The sequence below is a fragment of the Pleurodeles waltl genome, chromosome 7 (assembly GCF_031143425.1).
Source record: "Pleurodeles waltl isolate 20211129_DDA chromosome 7, aPleWal1.hap1.20221129, whole genome shotgun sequence".
Lineage (NCBI taxonomy): Eukaryota > Metazoa > Chordata > Amphibia > Caudata > Salamandridae > Pleurodeles > Pleurodeles waltl.
The window spans coordinates 1,541,453,574-1,541,476,040 of NC_090446.1; the positions used below are offsets into that span (position 1 = coordinate 1,541,453,574).

Sequence of the window (22,467 nt, forward strand, 5' to 3'; positions counted from 1 at the left end):
CTTGTATATGAATACAAAAAAAAACTGCAGACTGGCAAATGCCAAACCTTTTGACATTGCCGGTGTTTGCTTTAGGAGACAGCATGAGCTTCTGCACCAAGGGCCAGATGTACATAGCTTTTTTGTTCCTCACAAACAGCCCAATTCCCACCATCAGGCAGTTTGCGACTGCAAAAAAGCCTTTTTGTATGAACAAACCCCATATTGCGATTTGGTACCCTATTACCGAATCTCAAAATGGGACTGAAATGTGGTCACAGTATATTTGCAGTTACCACCAACTTGAAGTTGATGGTAACTCATTTGCAAATAGGAAGGGGTCCCCAATGGACCACTGCCTACTCTTAAAAATTTTAAAGAAAAATTTGCATTTTTGTTTTTGAAATGCATTGCATTTTCCTTTAAGGAAAACGGGCTGCACTAAAAAAAAACTGAACATTGCTATATTCAAAAGCAAACACAGGCATGGTGGTCTGCTGTCCCCAGCAGGCCACCATCCCTGTGTTTTTAGCAATTTCCAATAGCGACCTTCCTCATGAACATTAATTAGGTAGGTCTATTACGAGCCACTGGGAATTGCGAATAGTGTAAAACACACTATTGTACATAGCTGTTAGCGATTCCCTAATAGTGAATTGCAAACATTCTCTATTAGGATTTGCAAACCGAAGATACCTACATCTGGCCACAAAACCTTAGAGTGCTGGAAAGTAGAGCATTACTCAAAAATAGAAAAACTGCTCATGTGTGAAAAGCCTTGACTCTTTTGTTGAATTAATTTGGTTCGATAAATGCTCATTGCTCTTCCCTTCCTGAGAGCTGAGGTTAACTGTGTTATTTCTTTCTCTCCAACCTCCCCTGGTATCGGCCAGAGTACCAGGAAGTTTAGTTTCATAAATAGAGTTTTATTCAGAGCTCACAGGCTGGTGCCAGGGAGGGAGCGCCCAGAGGCGAGCTCTTTTCACTGATTAAGGACTAACCTGTGTCAGGGAGGTGGAAACAACTTCCTGGTTTAGGATTCAGAACAGAGTCAGAGGGATTCAGAGCAGAGACCGACATCTTCCCCAGCGACAAAGCCGCTCTCAGCCTGGAGGAGGAACAGGTGACCTGGTGAGTGATAGAGTCAAAGAACAGAGCCACTCTCAGACAGCTAAAAGGACAGGTTAAAGGACAGAGCCACTCTCACACACAGCTGAAAGGACAGGTTAAAGGACAGAGCCACTCTCACACACAGCTGAAAGGACAGGTTAAAGGAGAGAGCCACTCTCAGGCTGCTGAAAGGACAGATGGAAGAACAGAGCCACTTCTCAGGCTGCTGAAAGGACAGGTTAAAGGACAGAGCCACTCTCGGGCTGCTAAAAGGACAGATTAAAGAACAGAGCCACTCTCAGACAGCTGAAAGGACAGGTTAAAGGACAGAGCTACTCTCACACACAGCTGAAAAGACAGGTTTAGGGACAGAGCCACTCTCAGGCTGCTGAAAGGACAGATTAAAGAACAGAGCCACTCTCAGACAGCTGACAGGACAGGTTAAAGGACAGAGCCACTCTTAGGCTGCTGAAAGGACAGGTTAAATGACAGAGCCACTCTCAGGCTGCTGAAAGGACATATTAAAGAACAGAGCCACTCTCAGACAGCTGAAAGGACAGGTTAAAGGACAGAGCCACTCTCAGGCTGCTGAAAGGACAGATGGAAGAACAGAGCCACTTCTCAGGCTGCTGAAAGGACAGGTTAAAGGACAGAGCCACTCTCAGGCAGCTGAAAGGACATATTAAAGAACAGAGCCACTCTCAGACAGCTGAAAGGACAGGTTAAAGGACAGGGCCACTCTCACACACAGCTGAAAGGACAGGTTAAAGGACAGAGCCACTCTCAGGCTGCTGAAAGGACAGATTAAAGAACAGAGCCACTCTCAGACAGCTGAAAGGACGTTAAAGGACAGAGCCACTCTCACACACAGCTGAAAGGACAGGTTAAAGAACAGAGCCACTCTCAGACAGCTGAAAGGACAGGTTAAAGGACAGAGCCACTCTCAGGCTGCTGAAAAGACAGGTTAAAGGACAGAGCCACTCTCAGGCTGCTGAAAGGACAGATTAAAGAACAGAGCCACTCTCAGACAGCGGAAAGGACAGAGCCATTTCTCAGGCTGCTGAAAGGATAGGTTAAAGGACAGAGCCACTCTCAGGCTGCTGAAAGGACAGGTTAAAGAACAGAGCCACTCTCAGACAGCTGAAAGGACAGGTGAAAGGACAGAGCCCCTCTCAGACAACTGAAGGGACAGGTTAAAGGACAGAGCCACATTCAGGCTGCTGTAAGGACAGGTTAAAGGACAGAGTCACTCTCAGGCAGCTGAAAGGACAGGTTAAAGAACAGAGCCCCTCTCAGACAGCTAAAGGGACAGGTTAAAGGACAGAGTCACTCTCAGACAACTGAAGGGACAGGTTAAAGGACAGAGCCACTCTCAGGCTGCTGTAAGGACAGGTTAAAGGTCAGAGTCACTCTCAGACAGCTGAAGGGACAGGTTAAAGGACAGAGCCCCTCCCAGACAACTGAAGGAACAGGTTCAAGGACAGAGCCACTCTCAGGCTGCTGTAAGGACAGCTTAAAGGGCAGAGTCACTCTCAGACAGCTGAAGGTACAGGTTAAAGAACAGAGCCCCTCTCAGACAGCTGAAGGGACAGGTTAAAGGACAGAGCCACTCTCAGGCTGCTGTAAGGACAGGTTCAAGGACCGAGCCACTCTCGGACAGCTGAAGGGACAGGTTAAAGGACAGAGCTCCTCTTAGTAAACCTCCGGACAGGTGGCCATGGACCTAGATAAGTCGCTGTAAGTAAGAATTGAACCGCCTGTTGTCTATCACAAGAGTGAAGGAGTGTTATTTGTATACAGTGATCAGCAGAATCCAACTTTCAGCTCTTTCCTGGTCCCACTGTGTAAATACCTCATTATAAGTGTTTTACTTAACATGATTTGAGAGGAATGTCACCTCTGCATCCCATCGTTCGCATCCCTCAGAAACTTAAACACCCCCACTGCCCACCTGACGGATGTAAGGTACTGGGTCTGATGGCCCCATAGCTTCATGCATGTATCTATTCCCATGCTCACAGGCTTTAATTCCGCTGGGTTAGCTGTGGTGTTTATACTATTGAAGTCAAGTAAATGAGAACAATGATGGGCCTAACAAGAAATATAGGGGTAGATTTATGGAAAGTGCAGCACCACATTCCCAGCTCCCCTTGGAGCCCCCGTACCGCCACCATGTGTGCACCGTATTTAAAATACTGTGCACCATGGTGCAGGGTAGGGGGCAATAGCGTCATTTTTCATGATGCTATTGATGTACTCTGCGGGAGGAGTGCCAAAATATTGGCACTGCTCCTGCAGAGTACATAGGGCTCCATTCTAAAAAATGGAAGCCCCCTTTTAACTCCTGCTCTTTTGCAGGTATTAAATGTGCTGTGAAAAATGGTGCATGGAAATCTCATAGATTTCCTTAATTGCACCATTTTTCCAGCTCCCCTAACGGGGGAATGTCCCCTTTGCATACATTATGCCTGGCGCAGGCATAATCTACGCAACAGATTACAGAGTCGCACAATGCATGCACTGTGCCACTCTGTAAATACGGTGCGGGGATTTCGGCCTTGTTGCGCCACATTAACATAAAAAATAATTACATTAATGTGGCGCAAGGGGGCGCTATGGCATTATAAATATGCCCCATAATTGCATGCAAATTTAACCACAGGCATGGATGAGGTTATGTGACATATGCATTAAATGATCACTTTGTACACGCATTACTGTTGTGATTAGGGCAGATCCTCGTGTGACATTTTTCTTCAATCAGTGCACTTTTCATAACGTTGTACCAGCTGATGGGGTAGCGCACAGAAGCGTCCTTCTGTACTGGGGCGTAGATTCGGGGTGGTAACAAATGTACTTTCTGGTAAATAGTTGGGTACAGATGCTTTCAGTTAGATATGGTGAGGTGTCTGCCGGATTTCACCATGAATTTTTACATACACAGAGACAAAAAAAAGCACCCTCTCTCTGTTTTCAAAGTCCTCAAAAATGTTGAATGTTTTACAAAATATCGGTTTTGCTCTCAGTAATCCTACCAATCTGCATTCTTCTCCATTTTCACTGCGCCATATATATCCCTCTCATGCACCCTGCTTGTCCTATAATGTATTTTACCACTAAGTGTCAGCGTGATTGTTGGAAAATTTGACATTGATCCACCCGCACCAATGTTACTAGCCAAGCTACCCTGTAGAGTTTAAAAGTTGAAGGCCCACCTTTGACTCTTTCCCTGGGTAACGATGTGCAGTCTGTGAAAGACTACGCAAAAGAGAAACACAAAGGGTCAGATTTACAAGGCCCCAGCTCTTTTCAGTGCACCATATTTATTAGGAGGCGTTAAGCCACTTTTTTTGATGCTCTGGTGGCGCTGTGCCGTGCACCACATTTACAAAGCGGCGCTAAACCACTTTTTGTGGCTTAACGCCTCCATGTATATATGGACCCTCCCAATGCAGTTTTCTGCATCAGAGGGGCGTGCAATTGGTATTGCTGTGGACGTTCCACCACAACACCTATTTCTTTTGATGCTGACCCAGATTTACAAGAAGGTGTAAATCTGAGGCAGCGCCAAAAACTAACGCCTCCCAAGGGGTGGTGTTAGCAAGGCGCAACAAGGAGGAATACTTTTATTCCTCCTATTTTGTTTGCTCTTTGTGTGCTTGCAGCTCACATAGAAGGAGCAAAAGGCCATGAATGATTTTTTATGTGCAGTAAGGTGTCCCTTCCTGCACATAAACAATCATTCCAAAATGAAGCTTTGGTACTTCTATGTGTGCTGCACTATGCAGCACACATAGAAATGCCAAATCGCCATTGTAGATTATTTAGGTGCAGGAAGGGACACTTTCCTGCACATAAACAATCTATCCCCTCAAAGCAGACACACTTGTACTATGGTGCAAGGATGCCTGTGTTGGTGCAGGCAGCTTAATTCAGCACTGGCGCAGGGGGGAACACAGGGGTTCACCGTATACCAGTAAATATGATGCATCCCTGTATTTAAAAAATGGTGCAGGGTGGCGCTTCTTTTTTGGCGCAGCACCGCACTGCGCCAGTTTGACATAAACCTGGCCCTCACCTTCCACCTGCGGACATGTGCCTTCACCTGGGAGGTGGTCATGGAAACCTTAATGTCAGCCTGGCTATGTATCCGATCCATGCTTAGAGATGTGATGCAGATATGTCCTTGCTCATTGGTAAAGTGAGAAATTGCCCCTCTCCCCCAACTCACATTCCATTTGAATGTGTGTGGGGGGCGGTAGATCTGTCTAGGCCTCACACGTCTTTCTTCTTGCCTCACTATTCGCTATAGCATACCTGTCTTTATATGCTTCTTTCAGTTTTTCCTCACTCTACTTCAACAAACCATGGGCCAGATGTACAAAAGTTATTAGTGGTTGCAAATGGGCCGATTCACAGAATCAGGCCATTTGTCACCACTATAAAGCATTTTCCCACGTGCCAAAACCTATTTTGTGGTTTGGTAACCTATTACCAAATCGCAATATGGGCTAGCGATTCAGTATTTGGAAGGGGTTGTCTAACTGTGGAGGTCCACCAGGAGTTGTCCAAAGGGAAAGATACTGTTTCCAAAGATGACCACCTCTGTCCTGTCTGAGTTCATTTTCAGGCAGTTGGATCTCATCCATTTGGCGCCATGGCATTGCAGGAGTTATCTCTGGCAGTGGTGTGATCTTTGGAGAAGGAGAGAATGAGTTTGGTGTTGTTTGTGTATGAGATGATGTGGAGTACATGGGAGTGAACAGTCTCGGCTACTGGCATCATGTAGTTTTTGTAAAGCGTGGGGAGTTAGGTTCTGGAATAATAGACTACTGGGTGCTGCTGCCTTATCTCTTCATGCCATTGGTACAGAATTGCTCCAAGGACCAAATCTCAAGCATCCTATTGTACAAAGTATGGTTCCTTAGTTTCTAGATGATGCAGTAAGGGTGCTGTGGTGAAATGCTTCTTAAGGGTTACATAGGTTTCATTTGCTTCTTCAGACCATTGGAACGGAGAGAAAACCTTGGAAAATGTAGGAATAAATCAATGGTAATAATTAGCAAACCCTAAAATAAACCTAATCACTGAATATTTCTCACATTATGAGGAGCTGGCCAATCTAGAATGAACTAATCTTTATTGCTGACAATTTGGAGTTCTTTTAAAGAAATGTTGGTAAAATGGAACCAACACCTTTTTGTTTATACAACTGATTCTTTTCTCAATGGTTATAATATTATTTTAACATGATGGATGTGATCTTGTCCATTGTCAAAGAAGATAAGCATGTTGCTGATATAGCAGATTGCAAATATTAATGTATTCACTAAAGATTTCTTCTATGAAATATTGAAATGCTGTTTGTGTGCTGCATAAGCTGAGTGGCATATATTGGTATTCAAAGAGCCCAAGTGTAGTGCAGAAAGACTCCTTACAGTTGTCTCCTTTTATTACTCAAACTAGATAGTACACACCTCAGATTAATTTGGTGAAAATCTTTGTTTTCTTAATTTGATCGAGTACAATCAGCAGTAAAGGTAAGGGATAAGAACTCTTGAATGTAACTTGATTCAAGGTTCTATAATCTATGCAAGCGCATAACTCACCACTCTCCTCAGGAACAAAACAGAGGAGCGCAGCAAAGCATTTGTGGAGGGTAAATATATTAATTTACTAGATATTCTTCTCAGCATTTGTGCAGACACATAAGGCCTCGTTATAACTTCAGCCGATGGCAAAGCCTGTCTGCTAAAATCCCGATGGGTAGGTTACCGCCATTGTGAAACCCTACCCGCTGGGCCCATTACAAGTTTCCCACTTGGTCAGCGGGGTGGAACCTCAGTTTACAATACATAGATTTGAATGCTTGGTATGGCTGCTCCTGGTTCCAAATTGATTTGACAATCAAAAGGGCAATGAGGTGGCAGACTAAACACATCTCTGCAGCCGAGATACATTGGCGTCACCACAGTGAGTGCTTCATTGACGAGGCCCGTGGTGGAGGGCGGCACATCATGTGCTTTACTGCCCCACTCTGCGCCACTGAATACTCATACACCGCCCCTGAGGTGGCGTAGGAATCTGATGCATTCCCAAACTTGTAAATCTGGGAACGCATCAGATTCCTTCGGGTTCCATGGGTGTTGCGTGGGAACACCACGAGCAATACCCATGGAGCACCCCTTTCACTCAGTGTTCTGCGTGAAAGGTGTCCATATTTACAAGTCCAGGAAAAGCCACGCAAGGTGGCTTTGTGTGGTCTTGCAAATATGGGATGGCACACTGCACCACTGGAGCGCCCAAAAAAATGATGCTCCAGTGGCTCAGTGGGCGGCTAGGGCCTTGTAATTGAGGCCCTAAGTATAGATAACATTGATGGTTCAATGTTAGCCTTAAAGGTTTTGGCAATAACCAAACATCTCTTAAGCACAGCCATCAATTTGTTATTCATTTGCAACACTGCCCAACATTCAGATTGACAGTATGGAGGGGTCAACTGTACAGTACACTGTTCCCAATTAATGACTAGACTATGTATCACCAGAAAAGACATTTTCAAAATAAGTTTGAAGTGTGGGGCATCAATCAACTCAAAACTTAATTTTTCTTAATGAAATTATAAACAGGTCATGATTAATAACACTGTGCAATATGTGATGGGGTCTGAAGTGAGCCTGGTACCATCAGATACTCCAACGTCTTTAGGTTTATTTGTTTAATGTACAGTTACCCCAACATTCCTCTGTCCCTGAGCCAACTAGAGCAGATAAATGTGTATATATCTTTTGAATGTTACATCTAATATGAGATGAGAAGAACCCAATAAGCTTTTTTTAATATTACATTGTCTGGGGTCAGGAATAAAAAGGTTCTCTGAGAGAGCACCCAAAATGTTCTGTAACAATGGCAAAGGTAAAGATGGCAAACAGGGGCAGTCCAGAGCCACATCCCAGTCCAGTGGGAGGGGATACCTGGGATAGACGTTTGACCCTTCAATGCCTGTTGTAATCAATTTGGGCCCAAAGAGGGGAGGCCCAGTATGCAACGAAAAGTTGCTCACTGGTGAACAGCCCAAAGGTATGGTTAGTGCAGGGATGAGGATGGAAGTTGTTCCAGGAGAGTCCAAAGTATATACAGAGGCCACCTTAGTGTTCAATAGGTGGGGAGCACATTGATTCTCTGGCCCATTGGCCTCCAAGTCTGGAGAACTACAACCAGTAGGCAAAAATCAATGGCGTGGAGGGATACAGGTGCCAGCGTGATCTTGGTCATGGCAACACTAGTTTCCCCAAACTAGATTCTACCAGAGGAGGTTCACGCTGACAATGTGACAAAGTCACATCCCATGGATGTGGTGAACTTTAAGTGGGGAGGGGTTACTGCCCCAAAGAAGGTAGCTGTGTCCCCTGCCATTCCAATAACATGACTGCTGGGCAATGACCTGAAAATGTTTGGCTGGGGAGAGGTGGAAAGTAGGACCTATGTAGCAATACTGGGTCTCCCTGAATGGGTGTGTGTTAACACACAAGCACAGAAGGACCTGCGGCAGTCACCTGTCAGCCTGGAGCAATGAAATATCACTTGTACCCATAAGGTATATTGGGAGGAGGGCCTCCCGTACAGACAGTGAGGCAAAGGACCCCAAACCAGGAGCAACCATAAGATTGGTGGTCCCCCATCACTACAGGGAGTTCCTCCTTAACCTGGTACACGACAGTCCCTTGGATGGGCACTTGGGGCAGATTAAGACCTGGGCAAAGCTAGTCAATCAGCGCTACTGGCCCCATATGTCTGAGAAGGTGAAGGAGTTATGTCGCTCATGTGTCACCTCCCAATTCAGTGGCAAGGCAGGGGGCAAGCCAAAGGTTACCCTGATAGCAGTTCCTGTGGGGGGACTCCCATTGAGAGGAGTGATAGTTGACCAGGCCACCAGATGTCTTGAGGCTTTCTCCTCTAGGAAATACACTGCTCCTGCAGTAGCTAGGGCCCGCCTTGGAATTTTCATTAGGGTTGCATTCCCTCAGGAGACAATCTCAGATAAGTGCAAAAATTTCTTGTCTGTCTATTTGAAAGGAATGTGGGATGACTGTGGTGCCACTTACAAGTTCGCCACCCCATATAATCCCCAAGGAAAGTCTAGTTGAAAAATTTAACAAGACCATAAAAAGCTTGATTATAAGTTTGCCTGAAAAACTCGGGAGGACATGGGATGTTCCTCTACCATGCCTGCTGTTTGCCTATAGGGAGGTTCCACAAAAAGGAGTATGCTTCAGTCCTTTGAGCTACTCTTTGGGCACCTTGTAAGAGATCCATTATGTTTGAGGAGAGAGTGTTCGAAGAGACCCCTGAGGAGCCCAAACAAGACGTAGTAGACTATGGCCCACATTTGGACCTCAGCGGTCTTTTTACAAGGCTGCCGAGGTACCGCCGTGCTGAAGACTGCCAGTGCAGGTGATTTTCCGCACAGCGTATTATGGCTGCTGGACTGCTGGCAGCCCTCCACCCTTTTCCAGGCTGAGAGCCGCCAGCAGCCATACTGGGGGTCGGTGGTGAAGTGGAGGCTGCTCCACCTCCACCGCCCTGTCATCAGAACACCGCCCACCGAATCCCAACCCAGGATTTGGCGTGGCGGTGTTCTGGTGACAGGGAGCTGGCGGCGGAGCAGCCCCCATGGATCCCGTTACCTCCCAGAGGATCACCGGACCAGGTAAGGTGATCGTCTGTTAGGGGAGAGGGGTGGGGGGTGTTGTGTGTTGTGTGCAGGTGTGCTTGTGAGTGTGTAGAGGGGGTGTGTGTGGGCGTGTTTGCATGTGGGGGATGTGTTGTGTTTATGGGAAATATGTGCCCATTTGTCTGTTTGTATGTCTGTATGTATGTCTGCGTGTATGGGAAAATAGCGTCAAGATTTTTGATGGTATTGTGGAGCTTTGCTCCACTCGTGTCAAATATATTAACGCTAGTGGAGCAAAGTGCAAGGAGGCCTATTGATTTCAAAGGGTGCGTCCTTTTAATGCCTACTTTAAGTAGGCATTAAAAATAATGCCAATAATGGTGTAGATTTCCTTGTGCCACTTTTGCGGGCCTCCTAATGCTGCAAATGCCTGAACACCACCCTTGCATACATTATGCCCGGTGCAGGCATAATGTGGTGCAAGGGGTTGCAAGGTGTCACAATGCATGCATTGCGCCACTTTGTAAATATGGCGCAGTGATTTTTGCCTTGTTGAGCCACTGTAGCATAAAAAATTACAATAATGTGGCACAAGAAGGGGCTAGGGCTTTATAAATCTGTCCCTTTCACCTGGTCACAACCATGGGCCTAATTCCATTTTGGGTGCAAAGTTCTGTTGGGACCCTTAATGGGATTTCAAAATGGGAGCCATTTGTCTGTGCCATAGTTGCACCACTGCTATTGGCATACCTTGTGTAACAAAAACCACAGCTAAATCTTGGCAGGGGACTTGTTCCCAAACAGCATGACATTTCAATAAAAAAATTTCTGAAATGGAATTAGCCCTGTAATTGCAACCATGGGCAATGTGTAGCCTGCATTCAATCCTCATTTAACAAGGATGGGCAAAACCAATAGGTCTGGCCTTGGCAAGCCAGTGTTGTGGTTATTTAATTATTATTTTTTGCTAACCTATGCATAACAATTAAAAAAGGAAGATATACAGGCAACGAAACATGGCCAGCATATGCTTTCCTAGCATTTTTTTAATTAGTACTATTCAATGGTGTGGCTTTTTTACCAATTATGTGTTTGAAAAAACAAGCATTTGAGCTGTGTCGTGCATTTTTTAGTAATATTTGTGAAGAATAGTAAATCAACACCTAAGCAAGAATTCAAGGCAGCTAAAGTAATGTCAATTGTACATTTTACAACTGCAACTTTAGACAGAAAATAAAACACCTTCTAGCAGAAGACCCCAGATGTACTGATAACACCCGATATTAAAAGTTAACTAAAAACATTAAACAAAACACACTTTGAATCGGATTAAACAATGAAAAGAAATCACCTATTGATAGGCTGTTGTGAGCAATGTACAAATGCTTTGATTTTACAATAATCTGGTGGGAGGGCTAAGCAGTCTCAATCAATCAGGGCTAATATCCCACCAGGGTATCTACACATTGAGAACATAGCTGCTAAGGGGTTCAGTTGAACAGCCAGGTCTTGAGTCCTTTTCTGAATTCTAGAAGAGATGATGAAGCATATAGGTGAAAGGGGAGACTGTTCCAGGATTTCTCTGCAAGGTAGGAGAAGGAGTGTACTCTACTTTTGCTTCACTGGTACGGGGGTGTGAGGGAGAAGGAAGCAGAACACAAGTGTCTGAAGGGTTGGTGGAAGTTCAGTTGGTGGTTCATGTGTGCTAGTCCTTGATTGTGAAGCACCTTGTAGGTTCACATAAGCATCTTAAATTGACATCTCTTCTGAATGGGGCACCAGTTGAACTTCTTGAGGTGGTAGTGATGTGGATCCATTTGGGGAGGTCGAGGATGAGTCTGGCCACTCAATTCTATGTGGTCTGTAGTGTCTTCAGGAGATGCGTGGTGGGTCCTATATAGAGTGCATTGCCATAGTCTAGCTTACTGGTAACTAGGGCATGAGTGATGGTTTGTCTGGTGTTTAAAAAGGCAGCACAAAACCAAGCAAGTTGAAAAAGATTAAACAATAATGAGTTAAACAAGGTTTAGCACAATGACACAATAACAAAGTGAATAATTAAGTAACCAGGGAGGCAGTGAAGAAGCAAAGGGCAGCTGTCACAAAGTACTTGCTCTCTCAGATGCTAGACTTAAAAAATAACAGTGCACCCAACCTTTATAAAATGACACACAAAAGAATAGAACACACATACGTTTTCAGTGTTTTCACAAAGTCAGTAGTAATCTCCTTACTGCAGCAGTAATCCCCTCTCCCTTAACAATGAAGAGACATAATCAATAATCCATGCCCTCCCACACATTTTATTGCAACATTACAGAAAGGCAGCACAGATCTGAGAGGAGTGTTTTAAAAAGCAGCAACTCTTTGTGTTACCACTGAAATCTAGGCAAAGAGTATATGCCCTGAAGAAGACAGACAGATGACGTGTTATGTATGAAACGCATGGACGTCTGTCCTTGTCACACAAATGATCTCCTTAGTTATATCAATTCTGTTAGACCTGGTATCCTTGGCGTGGTCTCTCCTGCCTTTTTTGCCTCTGCTTCCCATGTTTTGACTGTGTGTTTTTGCTAGTTTTGGTACTTTGGGCACTTTACCACTGCCGACCAATGTTAAAGTGCACTCTGTGTAAATTGTATTTGTAATTGGCTTTTCCATGATTGGCATATTTGATTTACTAGTAAGTCCCTAGTAAAGTGCACTAGAGGTGCCCAGGGCCTGTAAATCAAATGCTACTATTGGGCCTGCAGCACTGATTGTGCCACCCACATGAGTAGCCCTGTAAACATGGTCCAGAGCTGCCACTGCAGTGTCTGTGTGTGCAGTTTTAAAATGCCAATTCAACCTGGCAAGTGTTCCCTCTTGCTAGGCTCAAACCTTCCCTTTTTATACATGTAAGGCACTCCTAAGGTAGGTCTTAGGTAGCCCCATGGGCAGGGTGCAGTGTGTGTTAAAGGTATGGCATGTGCTGGTGTGTTTTTATATGTCCTAATAGTGAAATACTACCAAATTTGTTTTTCACTGTTGCAAGGCCTATCTCACTCACAGGTTAACATGGGGGCTGCTTTTAAATAACTTTTAAGTGTGGTGTCCCTTTTGGAGCAGATAGAGATATGGAGTTTCGTGTCTCTGAACTTACAATTTAAAAATAAAATTTTTAGTTAAGTTGGTTTTTGGATTGTCATTTTGAAAATGCCACTTTTTGAAAGTGGGCATTTTCTTGCTTAAACCATTCTGTGACTCTGCCTGCTTGTGTATTCTCTGTCTGGGTCAGACTGACAGTTGGGCTGTTTGTGAATCTCCTTTAGACAGTGACACAAAGGGAGCTGGGTGTAGCCTGCATACCCTGATGGGTCATCGTAGCTAGGGAGGAGCGAGGAACGGACACTCACACCTGAATGGGCTGTGCCTGCCCTCACACATGCAGTCTTCAACCCCTTGGTGTGTGTCTATGGCCAGGCCTGAGCAAGGCAGAATCTTGTGAACAACAGGGACTTTCCTTTGAAGTTGGCCTTCTTCAAAGGCAGAAAAGGGTATAATTAGTGGACCCAAAGCCCCAGATTTTTAAATTACGTCTGGACTCAAGAGAAGCCTCTGCCAATGAGAAGAGCTGAAGAGTCTGTGACTGTGCTTTGCTGGGTTGGCGGGAGTTGCTGCTTCTGCCTGGAAGACTGTATTTGTGGTATATTCCTGCTTGTGAAGTGTCTACAAGGGCTAGGACTGAGCTTGACTCATGTTTTGAAGTCTCAGGGCCATCAAAGACTTGCTCTGGACTGTAAAAATGACGCACCGCCTGCATCACGGCTAGAGAAAAGATGCAACACCCGCTTGCAAATGCTGAAATCGGCGCAAGCCCTCATCACCGGGTTTCCAGCTTTCGCTCACATCGTAGCTTGGTGTCAAAATCTTCGTGAACCTGCCCGGACCCGAGGTGCCCGTTTGGAAATCGACATATCGCTCTCTTGCAGGAGAGAAAAACGATGCATTGCCTACTCGGCTGGAGAAGAAATGACGCACAGCCTCACTAATCAATGCATTGCTGACTTTTCTGGTGAATGCTTGCTTGCAGCTTTATTTTTTACGCAAACCAGGTACTTTGTGTAACATTGACGCAACCATTGTTTCTATGAAGTAAGACTCTTTTTCATTTAAAAATTCATAACTTTACTTGTGTATTCAGAACACAATGTGTAATATCTAACGAAGAGTGGAGAATTATTTCGGAAATGGGTTATAAATCTTTGAGGGCAGCCAACTACAAAAGAATGTATTTTCTTTCCAGATGGATGGCTTATTACACTCTTGAAAAGATACCTAAAATGTTTCCATCAGTTCCCGATCATTGCTTCGGCTGCCATCAGGAGGGGCGGGGAAACTGGTTGCATATCTTTTTTGATTGTCCCAAATTAACTACTTTATGGTGGGAAGTAGAGAAGGTACTAAATCACAGCTCTAATTCTAGGATTGAGCTAGATCCAAGCCTAGCTCTGTTTGGAGCTTCTGAGGAAGCACATCAGTTAGAAAAACATCAGCAATATTTTATAGCCATAGCTTTTGCAGAAGCTCGATTATTAATACTTCAGTTATGGCAGACTCATACGATACCTACCATGCAGAACTGGTGGAATAAAATGCTAAGAACTAAGAAATATGAGGGGGCATACTCAAAACATATTGGGAGTATAAAAAGGTTCACAGTTATGTGACAGTACTTAGAGGAGTAGTAAGCCATGAACAAGGAAAGCTGGGAGCCATATGAAAATATTTCTCGTTAATACAGTATCACAATGTATAAACTATACAAAATGACTAAAACCTCAGTGCAATTATGATTATAATTTAGACAGAGACTTGAATCAATGTTTTGCTGAATTAAGGCATATACCAAGGTTATTGTGATATTACCAGTCAAAGAAAATATATTGTTATGGATTAATGCTACTTAGGTATAATTTTTGTTTTATTTTGTATATGTATACCTGAAATAAAAATAAAAATTAAAAAAAACAACACACAAAACTTTACTTGTGTATGTTGGATTTGCACCATTTTGTTCTTTTTTGATTTAGATAAATATTGGCTATTTGTCTAAAGTTTGTGGTGTCTATTCTGTAGTGTTTTCACTGCATTACTGTGTGTTTTGGTACAAATACTTTACACATTGCCTCGGAGATAAGCCTGACTGCTTGTGCTAAGCTACCAAGGGGGTGAGCAGGGGTTATCTTAAGTGTGTATCTCCATTGCCCTGACTAGAGTGAGGGTCCCTGCTTGGACAAAACTCACTGACAATCAGAGACCCCATTTCTAACACATTCTCTAAACCCAAACCTGAAAATGACTTTCCAATCACAGTATTTCTTTCTTCTCCATCACAGGAATGTAAGCAGATTGGGGGACTCCATTTACCCCAGTACTGAGTGACCCCTAAAAGACGAAGGTTGTATCTAATTCAACATGATGTTATCATTTGAGCTTTGGCCCAGTAGGAACCAAAGGCTGCACTGGTGCATCCTTACAGGTAAGGCAAACCTGCTGGAGGAGACCTTTACAAGGGTTTGCTGTCAATGAAATTTATATCATGAATATTGAGTTTCTATGAATCTTTCTCTCTAGAGGACGGACAGACAGTTGTTACATTTTATGCCAATACAACCACTAAATTGCCAAGTGTATTTTGTTCCCTTTGACCCCCCCCATGATATCACAATAAGTGACATTATATGACCTTTGAACCAATAGTATTCTAGGAAATTAGGTCACATGACATACCTGCAAGGTTGATAAATGGAAAGCATTATCAAGGTAACTAAATGGCAAGTTAGCCTATGATGTCCCAACATACGTGAGACACAGCCATCACCTATCCAGCTACAAACTTTGCAGCAGCCACAGGGTGTGCAGCAAATATGGCTCAAGCAGTAGTGGTTTAACACTCATTCCCTGTGCACAGTCTCACTCAGTCACACCATGTCTCTTTCCCCCCTCTTTTCTTGCTTTCCTTCCCTGTCTTCTAAAACCTTGTGACTCACTTCTAGCGCTCTGTGTATAATGTTCTTTTCTTACTTCTCCACCTACTGAATGCAGGGATACCTGGTGGATGCTGCTACATCCTGTACTACCATGATTGTGATATCATCATAGGTTGGAATTTGTGTTCATCAACTTTCTTTCTCACCAGTCACTTTTATTATCCAGTTCTCTCAGTTATTATTCTCATTTGTTGCTGCTCTTTATCTGCGCTCCCACTTGCCTCTCACCCTCGCCTGCTTTCATCTAATCTTTTTGTCTCTTCATCAAGTCTATTTGTCATTTATTTGTCTTTCTCTTCAAGATGTCTTTCCATTGGTCTATCACCTTTGTCGCATATCTTTCTCATTCTCCCTTAACTCTCTCTTTCTCACCTCTTCTTAGTTTCGGTGTCTTCAGCACCTCTCCCCTACATTCCTCTCTCACACCTTTATCTTACATCGGCCTCCTTTCTCTCTTTCAGAGGTTTCTTGATTAATTCTTGGTCATACAGAAACACAAAGACCCATGTGTTTGTCTTTCACATGTCTCTCTGCGTTGTCTGTTTCCTTTCCTTATGTTTCTCCTGCTTCACCTTGTCTTCTTCCTCTATCTATTGTCCCCTCCTCCCACTTCTCTGTATTTTACTGTGCCCTCACATGCTCAGAGAATGCCAGGCACACAGACATGCCTTTCTGCCTGACCCTCTCTACATTGAAGTACATTGAGGTACATTATTCACAGGTTTGTTACTTCTGCTGTGATCCTACAGCAGAGGGTTTCATGCACTTACAGGCTGCAGAGGTGGCCAAGGACCATTGTCACGCTATACATAGGTAGTGACCTAGGTCTAGTGCACGCGTGTAATGGTGTCCCCGCACTCACAAAGTCCGGGGAATTTGCCCTGAACGATGTGGGGGCACCTTGGCTAGTGCCAGGGTGCCCACACACTAAGTAACTTTGCACCCAACCTTCACCAGGTGAAGGTTATACATATATGTGACTTATAAGTTACTTAAGTGCAGTGGTAAATGGCTGTGAAATAACGTGGACGTTATTTCACTCAGGCTGCAGTGGCAGGCCTGTGTAAGAATTGTCAGAGCTCCCTATGGGTGGCAAAAGAAATGCTGCAGCCCATAGGGATCTCCTGGAACCCCAATACCCTGGGTACCTCAGTACCATATACTAGGGAATTATAAGGGTGTTCCAGTATGCCAATGTGAATTGGTGAAATTGGTCACTAGCCTGTTAGTGACAATTTGGAAAGCAGAGAGAGCATAACCACTGAGGTTCTGGTTAGCAGATCCTCAGTGAGACAGTTAGGCATCACACAGGGAACACATACATATAGGTCACAAACTTATGAGCACTGGGGTCCTGGCAAGCAGGGTCCCAGTGAAGCATAACAAACACACTGACAACATAGAGTTTTCACTATGAGCACTGGGCCCTGGCTAGCAGGATCCCAGTGAGACAGTGAAAACACCCTGACATATACTCACAAACGCCAAAAGTGGGGGTAACAAGGCTAGAAAGAGGCTACTTTCTCACACTAGGGTCTTAAAAAAAGATGCTAGCTGGGTGGAGGTGGCGGTAGGCAAGGAGGGGATTGTCGATCAGAAAATGATGCTAGCCTGGTTAGAGGCAAAAGGATACCTCTAACCAGGCTAGCGCCATTTCCTGGCGCACAACCACCAAAAACATAACCCCTGTCTTAGGAAAGACAGGAGTCATGCCCACCACCCCAGTGGCCAGCACAGGGGACAAGTGTTCCCTGGGCATGGCCATTGCACCCTGTGCAATGCAGGGCGCCCCAAGTTAGAGCCCCTGATGGCAAAAAAAATATAGAAAAAAATACTTACCTAGACTTACCTGGGATGGGGCCCTTCATCCTCCGGTGTCCCTCTGGTGGGGGTGGGGGTGTTCCTGGGGCTTGGGGAGGGCACCTGTGGACTCATCCCATGGTGCTTTACCATGGAAATGGGTCCACAGGTCTCCTAATGCGTCATTTTAGCACAGGGGATAAATATGGGGCTATGGGGATAGCACCATTTTCTGGATGGGAACGGCTACCTTGCATCTCATTGACGCAAGGTAGGTTCACTCATCCAAAAATGGTGCAGACTCCTATATTTTGGCCTTAGATGTGTCTAACGTCAAAATATAAATATGAAGTTAGGTTTGTGCCGAATTTGTGTAAAAAAAAAAATTATGCAAATGTAGCACACATTAAAGCATTTGACCTCGTTGCGCCATGCTAACACCACCCCTGAGGTGGCATTAGCTTTTGTCGCTGCCTCAGATTTATGCTTCTGCAGGCAGGTCCCTCCCCGCTCCGCCATCCGTGCCACCTTTTTTTCTCCTTCTTCCCTGCCGCTGCGTCCCCTGTTGCCCCTCCCGCCTCCCCCCTCCTCCTCATCATCTCTGTTCCCTGATTTAACTGTTTTTCCTGCTGCTGCGTCCCCTACAGCCCCTCCCCCTCCTCCTCACCGTCTCTTGTTACTTGATTTACCGGTTTTCCCCACCGCTGCGTCCCCTGTGGCCCCTCCCGCTTCCCCCCTCCCCCCTCCTCCTCACCGTCTCTTGTTCCTTGATTTACCTGTTTTCCCCACCGCTGCATCCCCTGCGGGCGCTCCTACCTCCCCCCTCCTCCTCACCATCTCTTGTTCCTTGATTTACCTGTTTCCCCCACCGTTGCGTCCCCTGCGGCCCCTCCCGCCTCCCCCTCCTCCTCACCGTCTCTTGTTCCTTGATTTACCTGTTTTCCCCGCCGCTGCATCCCCTGCGGCCCCTCCCGCCTCCCCCCTCCCCCTCCTCCTCACCGTCTCTTGTTCCTTTATTTACCTGGTTTTCCTACCGCTGCGTCCCCTGCGGCCCCTCCCACCTCCCCCCTCCTCCTCACCTTTTCTTGTTCCTTGATTTACCTGTTTTCCCCGCTGCTGCGTCCCCTGCGGGTGCTCCCGCCTCCCCCCTCCTCCTCACCGTCTCTTGTTCCTTGATTTACCTGTTTTCCCTGCCGCTGCTTCCCCTGCGGCCCCACCCCCCCAGACCTCTCATTCGCCAAGCCCTCCTTCCTCACAGCTGCCACTCCCACCCTCCCCTCCTCTTATGGCAGCGGAGGCGCAGCCACGCCGCTGGCGCGCCAAAGGCAAGCCATATGTGCCCGTCCGCGCCAAGACCGCGCCCAGCGCCAGTCCCCCTGGCCCTCTCAGACACACCTACTCCCCCTTCACCCTCCACTCTCTGAACCCAGGTCCCCGCCCCACATGCACCCCATCTAGCCCTACACACACTCATGGACCCTTCACCTGGCACACCTGTCACTTCTCCTGCTCGTCATCCCTCACACCACACACCAACCACAGCGACCCTACCTTCAACAAACACAACACCCCCAACACAAGACTCTCCCACCCTGCCCCCACCAACCAACCCTGCGGCACACCAGCCCACAACCAGAACACACCCCGCAACAACACCCTCACGCACCACACCAATGCCACCCACCACAACCACCTCAACTGCCTGCTCCTCAACATCCGCTCCCTTTACAAACATGCCATAGAACTCTGTGACCTCATCACATCACACTCACCTGACATCGCCTTTGTCACGGAAACCTGGACCAACCCCTCCTCAGAACCCGCCATAGCCACCCCCAAGGGATACAAACTCCAACACAAAAATTGCCTCAACAGGCCAGGAGGTGGCATCGCCATCCTACACAGAGACACCATCAAAGTCACCACCAGCTCCCAAGACACTATCGACAACACTGAACACATCCACTTCCTCATCCACATTAACAACAACTCCACCCTCAGAGGTACACTAATCTACAGACCACCCGGACCACGCCCCGCCTTCTGCGACCACATCGCCGACAGCATCAACACGCACGCCCTCACCTCCACAGACTACATCATCCTCAGTGATTTCAACTTTCACTTAGAAAACCCACAAGACCACAACACTACCTCCCTCATAGACAACCTCACCAACCTCGGACACAAACAACTGGTCACCGCACCCATCCACTCAGCAGGACACACGCTTGATGCAATTTTCACCTCAAGCCAACACATAGCCTACACCCACACCACCTGCCCACTGCTGCGTCCACTTCTCCTTCACCAAACCCCCCACACACTACCATCAACACACCACACCCTACTGCATGTGGGACAAGATCCCCACAGAACTACTAAACTCCCAACTGGCCCATAACCCCCCCCCACACCAACGATCCCAACACAGGAGCACACAACCTCTCCAAATGGATCACTACCACTAGCCCCCCTCAGAAAACACATTGCCACCCGCAACATGAAGAACGCCCCATTGTTCACCCCTGAACTCCAAGACTCCAAGCGCAAATGCCACCAAGCTGAGAAAATATGGAGACTAGAACCTTCCACAACCAACTTCTCCACCCTCAAAATCACCATTCGCACCCATCACCAACTCATACGCACCGCCAAAAGAGATCACTACAAGACACGCCTTGACAACAACTCTCAAAACAGCAAAGAACTCTTCACCATCATCAATGAACTTGCCAAACCCAAAGCCAGCAACATAGACCCCACACACACACACAGCCCCTATGTGACGCCCTTTCCAACCACTTCCTCCACAAAATCTTGGACATCCACAACAGCTTCATACCACACACACCCACCACACACACCCCTCACTCACCCAACCCAACCCCCACTCAGAACCCCCCCACCACACTCTCCACATGGACCCCCACCACACACGAAAAAAACGAAAAAAAACATGAACTCCATCCACTCTGGTTCCCTCTCCGACCCCTGTCCACACCGTATCTACAACAACGCTAGCCCAACCATCGCCCCCATACTCTACAAAATAATCAACTCCTCTTTCGACTCCGCCACCTACCCAGACCCCTGGATGCACGCGGAAGTCACTGCTCTCCTGAAAAAAAACCAAGCCAACCCAGAGATCCTCTCCAACTACCGCCCCATCTCCCTCCTCCCTTTCCCCGCCAAGGTTGCAGAGAAATTAGTCAACACCTGCCTATCCCACTTCCTCGAAGCAAACAACACTCTTGACCCCTCACAATCTGGGTTCCGCTAGAACCACAGCACAGAAACCGCCCTCATCGCATGCACTGACGATATCAGGACCAAAGTCGACAAAGGCGAGATCGACGCACTCATCCTCCTAGACCTCTCTGCAGCCTTTGACACCGTCTGCCACCACACACTCCACACACACCTCCACAACATAGGAATTTGCCACAAAGCCTTAGACTGGCTCACCTCCTTCGTCACCAAACGGACCCAGAGAGTCCGCCTTCCGCCCTTCCACTCCAACACTACCAAGATCACCTGCGGAGTCCCCCAAGGGTCCTCCTTCAGCCCCACACTCTTCAACATCTACATGATCCCCCTAGCCAACATCCTCCGAGCACATGGAATCACTATCCTCTCCTATGCAGATGACACCCAACTCATCCTCTCCCTCACCCGCAACCCCACCACCGCCAAAACCAACCTACATGCCGCTCTCCTCGACACCGCCAACTGGATGACCACTAACCACCTCAAGCTCAACTCAAACAAAACTGAGATCATCATCTTTGGCCCCAACAAAACCACATGGGATGACTCCTGGTGGCCCACCACCCTAGGCCCCGCACCCACCCCCGCAAACCACGCATGCAACCTCGGCATCATCCTCGACCCCTCCCTCTCCATGACACAGCAAATCAATGCTCTAACCTCCTCCTGCTTCCACACACTCCGCACTCTAAAAAAATCCTTCAAATGGATTCCCCAGAAACCAGAAAGACAGTCACCCACGCACTCATCAGCAGCAGACTGGACTACGATAATGCCCTCTACGCCGGCACCACACTCAAACTCAAACGCAAACTCCAGAGAATCTAGAACACAGCCGCACGCCTCGTCCTTGGCCTCCCCCACCAAGAACAAATCTCACTACACCTCAAATCCCTTCACTGGCTCCCCATAGACAAGAGAATCACATTCAAGATCCTCATCCACGCACACAAATCCCTCCACAACACCGGCCCAACCTACCTCAATGAAAGAGTTAACTTCCACACACCCACACGCAACCTCCGATCAGCCGACCCCGCCCTAGCTACAGTCCCCCGCATCCAACGCACCACCACAGGAGGCAGGTCTTTCTCCTACCTCGCCCCCAAAACCTGGAACTCCCTCCCCACCGACCTTCGCAAAACCAAAGACCTACTGGTCTTCATAAAGAACCTCAAGACATGGTTGTTCGATCAGTGACCCTCCCTGCCCCCCCCCCCCATTTCCCCTCCCTCAGCGCCTTGAGACCCTCACGGGTGAGTAGCACGCTCTACAAAAGGTTTTGATTGATTGATGAAAACTCATAAATCTGAGGCAGAGTCAAAATGCAATGGGTGTTGCTGTGGCACGCTCACAGCAAAACCCATTGAATGCCCCGTTCAAGCAAAGTGCTACGTGTGAAGGGGCCGTATTTACAACGTTGCTTAATGTAGGAAAGTACCATCTTGCCTGGCATGTTACCCCCATTTTTACTTGTGTGTCAGTTTGTTTTTGCCTGTCTCACTGGGATCCTGCTAGACAGGACCCCAGTGCTCATAGTTTGTGGCCTGAATGTGTGCCCTGTGTGGTGCCCAACTGTGCCACTGAGGCTCTGCTAACCAG

General features: G+C 46.7%; 1 protein-coding gene across 4 annotated transcripts in view; it reads left to right on the top strand.

Annotated features, from left to right (window-relative positions):
* The first annotated feature begins 1,023 nt into the window (after positions 1-1,023).
* LOC138246667 (carcinoembryonic antigen-related cell adhesion molecule 6-like) overlaps positions 1,024-22,467 on the top strand; it is a 200,443-nt gene continuing 178,999 nt past the window's right edge. For all 4 annotated transcript variants that reach the window (XM_069201414.1, XM_069201416.1, XM_069201417.1 and 1 more), the window contains exons 1-2: positions 1,024-1,110; positions 15,142-15,284. In XM_069201414.1, the coding sequence (XP_069057515.1) occupies positions 15,221-15,284 (64 nt within the window). In that variant the 5' untranslated portion in view covers positions 1,024-1,110; positions 15,142-15,220. The remainder of the gene's footprint in view (positions 1,111-15,141; positions 15,285-22,467) is intronic.